We start from the raw sequence: 12,836 nt of genomic DNA on the forward strand, positions 1-12,836 counted from the left end.
GATCTGTTTAGCTGATGCATATAATAAGTCGTTTCTTGCTGTCCTGTTATAACCTAAAGGCATCTGTTTTCTGAGGGCTGTCATTTCACTGCCTGACACTGCTGTTCAATGCTGAATGGGTTATACAGGAGGGAGTTTGTAATTTTAAAGTGATATTTTCCTCTTGGGATTTGACTAGGCGGTGTCCCTCCTCCTTCTGACACCATCATTATGTATTTCAGTACTTCTTTGTAAATCTAGAGTCAAATATTCATTAGCACTGTTCTTTGTTCTCCACAGATTTCTTACATTAACAGATTAATGAAGTAGCAGCATTCTTAATTTTAACAATACAGAACTTCAGATTTTGATGGAGAAGGCAGGAATATTCACATTATTTAAGATACCTAGTTTAGATTCTCTGAGTAGCTTTTCATGGGTATTTCTCTTTCACCTTTGATTACTTAGGGAATTCAAACTCAGAATCTGCAAAACATGTCCTTTAAGACTGTCTTGAGTAGTCATACAGTTTGCACGGAAAATTTAGTGATTGAATGGACAGCCATAAAAATTGAAATGTAGAGACACCGTATGCTCTCTAGTTGTTCTTTTATCCTTTTATTTAATGCTCATCCATGCTTCTGACTGCTGTCAGCACTGATGACATTTACAGATGGGCTCATGCATCTTTCTTGTTTTCACTTATCAAAAAAAAAGACAGATGTTCTGACTTAGAGCCTGTGCCATGTGCTCCTTATACCTGAAATGAATATAAACTGTTCAGAGTCATTACTGTAATTTATTGAATGTATATAACGTAAGTCAGCAAAGTGTTGCTTATATTAAACCCCCTTTTTTTTATTTTTGTCTTGGTGCAGGTGGAAGAGGGCTGGTGGGAAGGAATACTCAATGGAAAGACTGGCATGTTTCCTTCCAACTTCATAAAGGAACTGTCTGATTCTGATGATGTTGGAATAGCACAAGAAGAGCAAGTAAAGTCAAGTAAGGAAAAAATTATTATTGATGTTCTGTATGTACGCCTGTGTCTTTACCCCATAACACCTTGATAGGATAGCTCATTCTTATCTCTTGCTTGGAAGTGGTTTTGAATGCCATTGTTCTTAATTTATGCTGAAAGGGTCAGATGATGATAAGTGTGTACTTGCAGAGCTACCTGAGTTGCAATATTGCCAATGCTCCCTGAGCTGTGTTAAAGACTCGCTGAGCCGCAACAGATCAAAAAAAAGAGAAGGCAATGATGAATATTGAATTTGTATTTCAAAACTAATTAAAAGGGACTTTAGACATGGAAAGTAACCAAACATCTACAAAGTGGCTGTGCTTATTTAAGCGAGGGATTAAAGTACCATGCCTTCTATAATGACTCCAGTAGATTTAAGGATTCATAATTATTGGTGTGGGACATGCGGCACTTTTTCCCTCCAGGTGCTGAGCATGTTACTATCACCTCCGACACCCACTGCCCCAGCAACCAAGGGGAAAAAGGCCAGAACTGGGACATGGACTTTGTTCTCTCATTTACAGTGGGCCAGTACTGCTGCAGGTGAAAAGCATGTTTGGTAACTAAGTTTGCAATAGTATAAGCATGGTAGTGGGTTGTCCTGTTTATAACTTCCCTTGGAGAATAACCTGAGCCAAAAGTGTGCTGTTATATGAAAGTTGTTATTCTTCATGGTTTTTTATGTTCTTTAAGCAGATATTCTTTTTGTTTCCTAATTCAGTGGTCGATTCCGAATCTTTAGTGAAAAAGTCGATTGTATTTGCATATTTCAGGCTAATTACACAATACTTGCCAAGGTCTTCCTATTTTCAGCACATATACATTGCTATGTAGTGTTCTTCTGAGATCTCTGAACAAGCAAAAGCCAAAGAACTATCAACATCTTTGTAAGCTTATCTTACCTGAAATTTACCAAAGCCTTTATAGTTCATGCTGTCAGTAAGAGGTAGAAAATTATAATACTTCCTTCTTTTTCCTCATTTTTCCAGTTAAGGCAAATGTATCGTCTTTATTTCATGCCAAAGAAATAAGATTCTAAAAAACCTGACTTTTGCACTGATGAAAAAATTTTATATTGTTTTTGTAATGGAGCACCTATTCATGTGTGAATGAGCACTGGTGACCCAGTCTTGTGGTCAGTCCTGCTAAAGATATTTACGTGTAACATTCCTTCAAACTGGAATGCAAATGTTTTTAAGTTAAAAATTTTAATGTGATAGGAAAAAAGAGCATTAAGTGAAGATGCACTTTTCAGTGAGATTGCAAACTGTTTCTATAACCTGTATATGCTGTCATGAATTATGTTCGTTATAAATACACTGAGTCTTGGAAGAACTAATTGTGTAGATGTAGTTCCAGCTCTGGAGTCTGTAGTGTTTGGTACTAAATAAATGAACAAAGTAGGTGATACTGTTCAGGAAGGAATACCCCAGTTCTATCTACATGAATGAATGAATGTTCCACTATAAAGTAATATTTAGTTTATAATAAACATCTCTAAAGTGGCTTTTAACAAAACATACATTGGAGTGTGCCAGAGCAGCCACAAAGCATTAGCTCTTGATATCCATTATGGCACATGCTTTGTTCAAACTCAGTTTTGTGTGCTGGTTCCAACTGCCAGTGGAATCCAAAGCTGTGATACTTGTATGGAGAAGATAGCAGTAACACAGTTTTGTCTCTTTAAATAAACTGAAGGTAATTACACTTGAGAGATGGATTTTCGTCTTTCTTGTATTTAATTTAATTCTTTGGAGGTACTTTATGGGTAAGTAAGATGATGTGTTATTAGGAGCTATTCGATACACCTATAAAACAGAAGAATACTATAAACCTGAAAGAGAGACTGGGACTATCGGAATTTTGAGATTATTATGGGGATTTTAATGCTTTTTTACTTATTTTTCTTCAAGTAAAACCACAGATTTAATAATTACATTGCCTTAGAAGAATTATGGGAACTATGCATCAACTCAGTTCTTTCTGTATGGTTTATATAATTGATACAGGTGTTGCTCTCTACCACATGGTGCTTCATGAGGCTCAGTTCAGATACACTGACTATCTGGATTTGAAAATCTCCATAATGAGATTGCAAGAATTTCAATGAGTTTATGCAACTGACTAGGAATGATAATCTCATTCCAAGTATCTGTGCTTATTCTGAAAACATGGTAAAATAAAAAATGAACAAGTAAACCCTGAAAGATTTGAGCATCGGGTTAGTATTACTGTCGAAATGCTCTGGGTAACATCTCAAAAGGGTGTATATTCATGCCTCTAGATCATCTCCTTCCTCCATGGATCACAAGACATGACAGCACTTCAAATCTGCAATAAATCCTTTTTGTTTCTCTGGAAACCTTGTTTGAATATATCTGTATCACAGGATTTGAATAGAAATTCTAGATTATGGCACTCAGGTGCGAGGGGCTATACCAACATATTGAACCTTGGGCAGTCACTGAGGTTCTGCACAGAAATGTGGAAGAGAAAAAATATATAGCTTGGCTATATCTACACCAGGCCAAATGGGGAGAATGTTGTTTGATTTTATTAGTCTTGTTGTGTTCATGTAAATTTTGTGGCAGATCAGAGTAAATGGCCAGAAGAAATTATCTTGGTTTCTTTTCATGCTCTGCCATAGAGTAACCTCAGAAGTTCCTTCAGAGCAAAAATTTCCTATTTTGAAAATGCTTGAGGCTAATTTGGAAGTGCCCAAATATTTCTGAATCCTGGCAGTGGAACTTAACTTTCCCCTTAACTTGGAAGGGTTGGGAACCTGTGCCTTCCCTCAGATAGTAAGTGCTCAGCAGATTGGAAAGCAAGCCTGTTACAAGATCCAAATATTTGAAGGTTGGCTTGTTTGATTTTAAAGTATTTATCCCAGCTGTAAAGTGACTGCCAAATTTTTTTGTCCTCAAAGGCATGTTTTGTGATGTAAGTATGGACATGATCAGGTACTCTTAGAGTAAACAGCAGTTCCTTGTTTTTTAAAGCATGCTCTTAAATTAAAATGTTGTTTTTCTTTGACCAACAGTTACAGCATGAACAGAAGTATACATTATAATTTTATTACTATATTAAATAGATACATGAATGATAAGATCATTTTCTAGATTTCTCAGAGATCTAGTATTAATTTTAAGACTGTTTTCAATATCATTTGTTGTCATTGCAGCCTGTCGAGAAGCAACAAAATGACATGTAGTCAAATAAATTCTATTTGAAATAATCACAATTAATTATTAAGGAGGTTATTTCAAAAAGCATTTAACATGTCCATGACAATGTCATGACAGCATTTAAAGGTGGCCTTTTATATCTTGTTATCTCTTGTATATGTTTGTTCAGGTACAGCCAGGCCTCATGGTACATATCAACTAATTTTAGAACCTGTTAGTGATGGCCACTGAGAAGAGTTAGAACTGATGACAGACTCATCAGCTGATGCTTTAGTCAGACAACCTCCTCTATTCTGAGTTCTTAAAACTTTAGATTTCCATTATTGTCTCTTTGGCTCTCCACAGTGTCATGAAACTTAACCTACATTTCTCTTAGCAATGGGTTTATTGTTGTTTGACTGTTTTAATAATATTCTTTTAACAGTATCTTGTAAAAACAAAGTGAAAAGATGGATTTGTGGCTTTTTTACTTCATTTACTTTCATCATGTAAAAATGAAAACCTTTCGTTATTAATTAAACTGCAAGAACAAAACAAAGGAACAGCTTTTTATAATACATAAATGAGTATAGCTTTTTCTTTTGTGAAAGTCCAACAGAATGATATAGAGGAGAAAAAAAAATACACATTTTGGTACCAAAATGGGTGTGATTCTATCTTGGGACAATTCCCATATACTGGCTATTTTGCAATAAAATTTTACTGAAGACATTAATTTTCTTGCTGGTAATGTAGGGGAGATTGGCAACAAGCTGGCGTTGGTATAATTTTGGGCTTGCCTGGGTACCTCGTCTTTAAAAAAAACCCCAACACACAAAATATCTCAGCTGCTTATTCCTTTCACTTGAATTTTGTTTTAATAAATATCAGAGCATGAGTTATCTCACTAGCAATGAAAAAAACCCCAAAACCCACTCAATAAGAAATTAATAGTTTTTGTTATAAAAATGTTATCTTAAATATATAAGATGGGAAGTAGGATTTCTTTTTTGTTGTTTTGCTGTTTTCTCTTTAAATTTTAGTATTTTATTATTTTTGTTAATATGTGCCAAGTCAAACACCTGATTAAGCTGTTGGTGAAAACCTGATTTATTCAGGTTTTAGTCTCCTATCCCTTTCAGTAGGCATTGCTTAAGACCATGTACAAAAACTGTTCTCCCCTCTACAAAATATTTCTAATAAGTCATCTTGGAAAGAGTCAGTATTTCTGATGCTCACAGCATCCTGGTAAACTAGAGAAATGTGAGTATTTCATTGCCCTGTTTGGATGTCAGCTGTGCTTGTTCAAGTGCAGTGCATCTGCATCAGGAATGTTGAGCCACTGTGAGTACATCATTGCAGTGCAGTAATGATATTTTTTCAGGATTCCTCTGTGCTTTTTGAGGAGACTGCATAAAACAGACAAATAATTTTATATGCAAGACTCACAACTTGATGGACAACAGACAAAACCTAAGAAAAATGCATTCTGTTGGACACTGTAAAGAACAGCTTTAGCAAAATTATGAGATTATTTTATCTGACATACATGCAGTAAGAATACTTTAACTTCATGTACAATCAGATACTTTTGTTAGTATTCTCGTTGTTTTGCTAATGAGGCTTTAAAAATGTTAGTGATTGAAAATACAGATTAAAACGTCTTCCTTTCCCTTCTTTTTACCACCATTCGATCTCCTTACCCCCACCCTGCCCCTTCTCTTTTTTTTTCGTCTTTCCTTCTCTTACCTGCTGTCAGGAAAATCTGCCTTTGAAGGGACAATTCTGTACAGAGTGGTACCGGCAAAGATTGACAGCTACAGACGTTATAACAGTGAGTGTGTTTCAAAATCAACAAGCAGTAGCTTTAGTCCTCTGTACTTGTTTGATTTATCTACACTTGTAAAATGTGCCACTGCTACTCACTTACGGCTACTCTACATGCATATATATCTGTCTGTAAGCTGAAGTCAGTTTGCTGCTGATGAATTGCCTTAATGCAATGAGAATGCACCTGTTCCTTCTGTGCATGTGTATGTTCTGTGTCTGTATAATGTATGTGTGTAAGCCCACAGTAAAGCGTGAATTACATTGGGTGTTTGAATCTCAGCTGTGGATTGAAATTAAGGACATTTAGTCCCATCCCTTTTGCCACCTGAAACAAGAAGACTGTTGGTAATAACCACCAGTCTTTGAATTAAAAGTTCTTCTGCTCTAAAAATAAAGTTGCCATTGTGATTGCTGAATTCATAAAATATGCTTTGCTTTTCTTAAAGGACATTGTGGGGTTTGATTTGTTTAGGGTTTTGTTGGGGTTTTTTGTTTGTTTTGTTGGTTTTTTTTTTTAGTTTTTAATTTACTGCATGCTCTTCATTTGGCATTCTGTCTTTGACAGTTATTACTCACAGCATTTTGGCTGAGACATTTTTTCTGCCAAGGAGAGTAAAAGATATTTTCATTTCACATTCAGGTTTTTGCCTTCTGCATTTTAGAAGAAGGGCACATCTTGCTATTAATGTGCTTTTACTGCCCTATTAATACAGAAAAAGAGAGGATGGTTAGATCAGATGCAAGACAGAGGAAGCAAGGAAGACAGAAATCTGTCCTTCCAGCTGCTTCCTCGTTGAAAAATCTAACAGGAAGAGATCCTACTGAGTCACATTCAGCGTGACTAAGTACAAAGTGTTCGGTTCTGTCTTCCAGTGAGCAGGATTTTGTGCTGGCTGTGGCATCTGCTTTTGTCCCAGAAAGCTTTCTCTTGAGAAGATCCAAGCTGTGCTACCCTTCTTTCTCCTTTCTGGGTGGGAGTGTTTGTTCTCGTACCTCTGAGAGCTTATGCACATCCACTGCAAAGGATGAAGCAGTTGTGATATTATTCTATTCTGATATTTGCGCTTACACCTTTTTTTTCTTTTAACAAAACCTGATCTTTTATTTTTTTGAACAAAAATCTTTGTGATTGCATGCAACTCTCATTATTTCCTCATAGATAATTATCTCCCTGTCTACTAGAATTCATTTTGCAGCTCTTCTCAAGCTTCCAACCAAGCTCTTGCCCTGGCTGGAGCAGACCATGTGGCTGGTGGTCTTCAGATTTTTTTGCTGTTTCTCACCTTATAGTCTTCATGACTGTTTATGAATCACTCAAATTTCATGCTTTTTGCAGAGTTCCTAGACCATCAGGTTCTCTAATCCACCTGTCTGATGAGTATAATAAGAATTTTCGAAGTAAATCTCCAATATGCTTGACTTCTGACTTTAGGATCAAGCTTCAAGTCAGATACAGGGTCTGCCTTTGAAGCCTTTAATTTCACAATCTTCCTGGGGATTACCTTTCAAAGTTTTCCAGAAACCTGCTCTCCATGCCCAGCAAATTTTTCATTAAGAGTCAAATCACCCTTCCCCTTTTCTTAAGTAATTTAGGGTGAGTATGAGTGGTCAGGAGGAATTCAGTCACCTTTCCAGTTGTGCTAGAGCTCTGCATTTAGTTCTCCTTGTTAATAATAGCAGCCCATGGTTGTGCCATGTCACAGAAAATAAATTTCATCAAATTGATTTTGGATTGCAGGATTGGATAGGTGTCTACAGGAATACTTGATAACCAGCTGCAAGACAGCTTAACTCACAGTAGATTGTCTCACATTACTCGGGGCACACACCCGTCTAAGCTTTGTTTAGATGATAAAAGATATCTTGTTTATACTACCTTCCTTAGCATTTGGTTGAGAGTCGCATGTTTTTTCATGCTGCAGAGGTATGTTGCTTTCTCCATAAAACTGCATCTCAGAAGGCCAGATATCCAGATACACTTGTGGCCTGTTTGTTGCTTACTGGGTTGGAACTGGGACTGAGGAGTGGGCAATACTCAAAATCAGGTCATCAGGAAGTCAATCTGGAAGTTTTAGACAAAATAAGGGTTGGCACTGTTGTTACTATTAGAGATGTTCTCTCCTAAACTAATATAGAAAAGGAGGGTTCCTTATTCTTCCTGCTCTGTCTGTTGACAGCTCACTTCCTGCATACTCATCGTGTTCTTCCTGAGCTGGAAGAACACATCCCGACTGATGATGTGACCAGGTCCTTCCATTTCATATCTGCTCTGTGGTCCATACTTTTAGGCAAATATCCATGTGCTTATGTCTCCAGTGAAAACCATTTGGAGACGTTCAACAGAATTATTTTCATTTAGGGATGTCTGTTTAAAACAACCCATAGCTGTTTTAATTTCAGCTTTCTGATTTCTCCGTAAATTAAGCTCAAGTCAATTCATAACTTCAGATTAGTTATGCCAAAGGGTGCTTGAATTCACTTGTGTCACACTGCATGAAGCGTTGCTCAGCTTTTGAATCAAGCTTAGAGCTTTTACTTTACAAACACATGCTTAGTGCTAAATATGTTTATTTTGAAAGCCATTTCCCAACTGCTCTGTTTAAAAGAAATTTTCTTACTTAACAAAGGCCTGTAGTAGCTGTTCAATTAGTGTGTAGCTGCTTCTAGAGATACCTTCACTGGGATACACAAGATTGTCTGCTGCATAAACCCCCAGCCTTGCCTTCATATGCTGACATGGCTTTTTGGTCATTAGGTATGGCAGGCTCTGCTCAGCAACAATTCCAGCTCCTTGGCATTCTGCTTATCAACCTGCTGTCAGAAAATCTTTGCTACTGCATATGCTGGGTGAAGAGAGACACTCAGCAATTAAAAAATTCCTTACTTGTCATTTTGTTGATCACAGCCCTCTTTTCTTTCATCCTGCAACTTTCTTGCACCTCCACGAAAAACGCTTCTTGGATTTCTAATTTTTTTGTTTTTACTGATTTACTTTCTCTTTCTTGCTTCTTTACTTTCTTTTTCTTCAAAGATGCAATAACTGAGGAACAGTTCAGATAAAATGCTTGATTTGACAAATATTTGCCTCTCTTTCCTTATATGTGGATCCACAATGCTGTCAGTAATAGATATTAGATATAATGGAAGAAGATGAGACAGGATCGTTGAAACAGAAGTATTCGTGAGTAACCTTAATTGTGTTTTGTGTTTTCTTTTGCTCCACCACTTTTTTTCCTCCTTTTTTTTTTACCCTCCCCTTAATCCTTGCAGAATTATGGCTGGTCAGACTTCTGATAAATCAGTATGATTTATGTACTTAGGATGTTATAAACCCCATTTAGGAGTGTCTGAATGTGAGCAGAGTTAAATGAGAAACCCAAATGTGGATTTTAACAGTTCTGAAAAGAGGGCAGTTACAATTTTGTGTTCCACCTCAGCTTCTTTACAACTTGCTTGCAAAGAAGAGCATATATCAAATACACAGCTACTACAATGAAAAATAACATCTGAGAAAGAACAATGATAAAATCGGGTGAGGGAAATTTTTGTTATTAAAATTAAGCATCCTGTTTTCTGGAGAATGAATGTACAGATGGCAAGGGATTCGGGGTGGTGTGTGGAAGCATTATATTGACTGGGGTGAACCACATTAAGTCCTTCTGTTGATTTTGATTCCCATTACCAATTTTTCATGAGTCTCACCAAAGACTGGTGTTTGGTGAGTGGCCGGTAAAGAATCCTATCACCTGTGGTCACTGTCCTTTCATGTGTAATGACAGGTTCCTGTACTTAGTGAGGGTGGTGAAAAAAGTGGTTCAAAAATGAAGACAACAATGGTAGAATTGTAGAACTCCTGAATGAGTGGTTGTTCCTATTTGCTCTTCCAGTACTCGGGGAGGTGGCTGGGGATGAGGTGAAGCCACCAGCTCCCGTACTGATGGCTCTGTGTTCCTGCTGCAGAAGATGCTTGCGCTGCGTGGCCCTTAATGCATGCTGCTGCGTGGTGCTGGACACCACTCCCCTTTTCCCTGCATGATTACCTGTGCAAGCATAAAAGTCTTGAGGCTGTTACTTATGTGGCAAGAACTGTTGTGCAAAGGAAAATGAACACGCTGAAAGCAAATGACAAAATATTTAGCTGACGCAGTTATGTTTTTTCAAGGAATATGACTGAGAATAACAAATAATGACTAATATTGAGATAATCTGCCTCAGCAATTTGTACATGTATAACCACTCCTGGTAAAGAAGCATACATTTGTTTTTTGAAAGCATGAATTTATTAACCTTTAAACTTTGAAGAATCGACATGTCTTTCTTCTACAGTAATGTTTCAAATCCAATTTCATTTTCTGGTTTTGATTTTTTAATGACACTGGAATATTGTTGGGGATTTTCTTGAGCAAGCTCAAGAAAAATACCTTATAGGCTGTGTGTACTCATTCTGTCTTGGCCAGTATGTGGGGGAAAAGGAAGAAGGACAGTTCCTGTCTCATCTACTGCAATTACCATGTATAACTTCACCACCTTTGTCAATTCAGATCGGTCACCCGAGCATTCCATGCTATCATTTTCTAAATAGAAGGAAAGGACGTATTTCCCCTTACCTTCCTTCCCTTCCATAAAAGGCAAAAAACCCAATAAGCTTCGTTTACAAAGTTCTTTGTTCTATTATACACAGCTGACAGCATTTCTCTCTGGCTGCCAGACCAAATCAGGAGATCCTTTGCATTGTCTCAGGTGTGTGCCTCTGAACAGCTGACCTTTCCATCACTTAACAGAGCAAGCAGGGAAGTGCTTAGAGGGCAGAGCATCATTGGCTTATACTTTGTCAGTGGTTGTGCTGGTTTAAAGGTAAACCGGCAGGAGAAATGAACCCAACTCAAAAGAGATTATAAGTCAGGGTTACAATTTAATAAAAATAATACAATGTATGGCCAGTCTTTGCAAACGAAGATTTGGGAAAGGTCTTTACCCTTCGAGCCTGCACAGTGGATTTTTTAGGTGAGACACAGTGTGCGCTGAACTGAGCCCACCCTTTAATCCTAAGGTTCATCTGCCGGGGCCGAGCGAGCTTGGACAGTAGCAGCGAGGTCCTCAGGATGTAGGTTTGTTTAGAGTGACCTTCTCTTAGATGGACGGCCTTACAGGGCTGACGAGCTCCATCTGCCCGGGGGAGTTTCCCTGACCAGGAATCAAACCCGGGCCGCAGCGGTGAGAGTGCTGCATCCTAACCACTAGACCACCAGGGGTCCCAAAAATAATACAATAAATACAATTATATGGACAAACAATTGGGTTTAATCCACATCCCCCAGATGTATAACCCAGCACCCTGGGGCACAAACAGAATGGTGTTCTTTGGCCTCTATGCTGAGCCCCACATGGTCCCCCTGAGTCCAAAGTAAAAGGAAAGGAAAACCTATCGGTGAGAGCACTGGTCTCAGTCTGGTCAAGAGTGGTGGTCGCAGTCCGGTTGAGGTTCTGGTCCTCCTCTGGATCCAACAAACAGGCCCAGAAGTCCCAAGACCCCAAGATTATACACACTCAGGTTCGAGCGGGAATGCCCAGTACCTCCCCCAGGGTGGGGAGTTCCACAGTGGGTGATTGTGAGTCGTGAGATATTTTTGGAATCCTTGGTGGCTCATTAGCAGCCATGACTCCTCAGGCCGGGTGTGGAGGTGCTAATGGCTCCCCAGAGGGGAGTTATCACACCGGAGTCATTGGTGTGAGGATAGGAACGTCCTCCTATCTCACAGGCTTCTTAACACCCAGATTATAGCCTGGGGGGTCAGATGTGCTCTGGGCAGCTACTGCAAATGTTCCTGGGAAATGACATAGAGGGTGTAGAATACACAGTTTGGGTTACGCCCACACAGTGATGGTCCCGGCTGCTCTAACTAGGGCAGTGGTCCATCCTGGTCCGTTTGCCCAGGACCACAAATCGTTGGTGGAGAGAACAATCCAGAATAAAGAATAAAAATTAAATTGCCAAATAATAGCTCAAAATAGAAAGCTCTGTAAACTTACAATGGATTCCCCTTTTTTTGTCCCTGCCATTTTAAGCTGTTTAGAAACTATTTGTTTCCTGCTTTGAATGGAGTTAATTTTATCACAGCTGTTTATTTTTGTTTTAACAGCTTTAGTTTACACAGCCCTTTATCATCCCGAACTATCTTTCTGATTTAGAATCTTGGTTTGATGCCAGCACAACTCTGAGAGGCCATTGGTGAATTAAGTCTGATATTGTGGTCTCTTTTTAATCCCTCTTTGAGGTAATCTGTTTTGGTACATTTCAGAATGTTGCTCTCAAAAGACCTGTAACTGCTATAGCAGGAGTGTGGTGTGTTTGAAATGTCTTGAGAAAACGAATCTCTCTTATATACTCATAGAGGAGAAAATGTGTGTGAAGTGCGAAATTCCTCCAGACAGTGTTGAGAGAATTTAATTTTCATGAATACTAAATTAGCTTGCATTTGTAAGGAGCATGAATCAACAAAGAATCAGAGCTCTGAGCATTTTTGAATAGCCTATGTCAGTAGTCCCTTATCTTAGCCCAGCCAAAAGCTGGGAACAGTTGGGCCCTGGGAATTTTAACTTCTTGCTGGTGATGCTGCCCTTGTTCAGAACTTGCTAGAAAAGTGCACTCAGTACTTAGATTTGAGCTCTACCTTGTGGTGCTGTAGATGATTCAGCATCAGTAAATCTAGGTGAAAGAACAGTGTTTTTGCTTACAGAGATAGAAAAGGGGAGTGATACCCCTAAAAGACTTATGTCCTGAGAAGTATTAAAGATCTGAAAAAATTTCCTGCTATTAAGCCTGACGTCATAGTAGGCACATT

General features: G+C 38.4%; 1 protein-coding gene across 8 annotated transcripts in view; it reads left to right on the top strand.

The window, feature by feature from the left end:
- Nucleotides 1–12,836, top strand: part of SH3KBP1 (SH3 domain containing kinase binding protein 1) — a 223,755-nt gene that overhangs the window by 114,390 nt on the left and 96,529 nt on the right. For 7 of the 8 annotated variants that reach the window (XR_004355261.1, XM_032679340.1, XM_032679339.1 and 4 more), the window contains 2 exons: nucleotides 858–981; nucleotides 5,924–5,998. Coding sequence is in view for 7 of the 8 variants with exons in the window: in XM_032679340.1 (XP_032535231.1) it covers nucleotides 858–981; nucleotides 5,924–5,998 (199 nt within the window). In the remaining variant the exon portion in view is untranslated. The remainder of the gene's footprint in view (nucleotides 1–857; nucleotides 982–5,923; nucleotides 5,999–12,836) is intronic. The other variant, XM_032679341.1, reaches the window with a different exon arrangement.

This window comes from Chiroxiphia lanceolata, chromosome 2 (genome assembly GCF_009829145.1).
Source record: "Chiroxiphia lanceolata isolate bChiLan1 chromosome 2, bChiLan1.pri, whole genome shotgun sequence".
Lineage (NCBI taxonomy): Eukaryota > Metazoa > Chordata > Aves > Passeriformes > Pipridae > Chiroxiphia > Chiroxiphia lanceolata.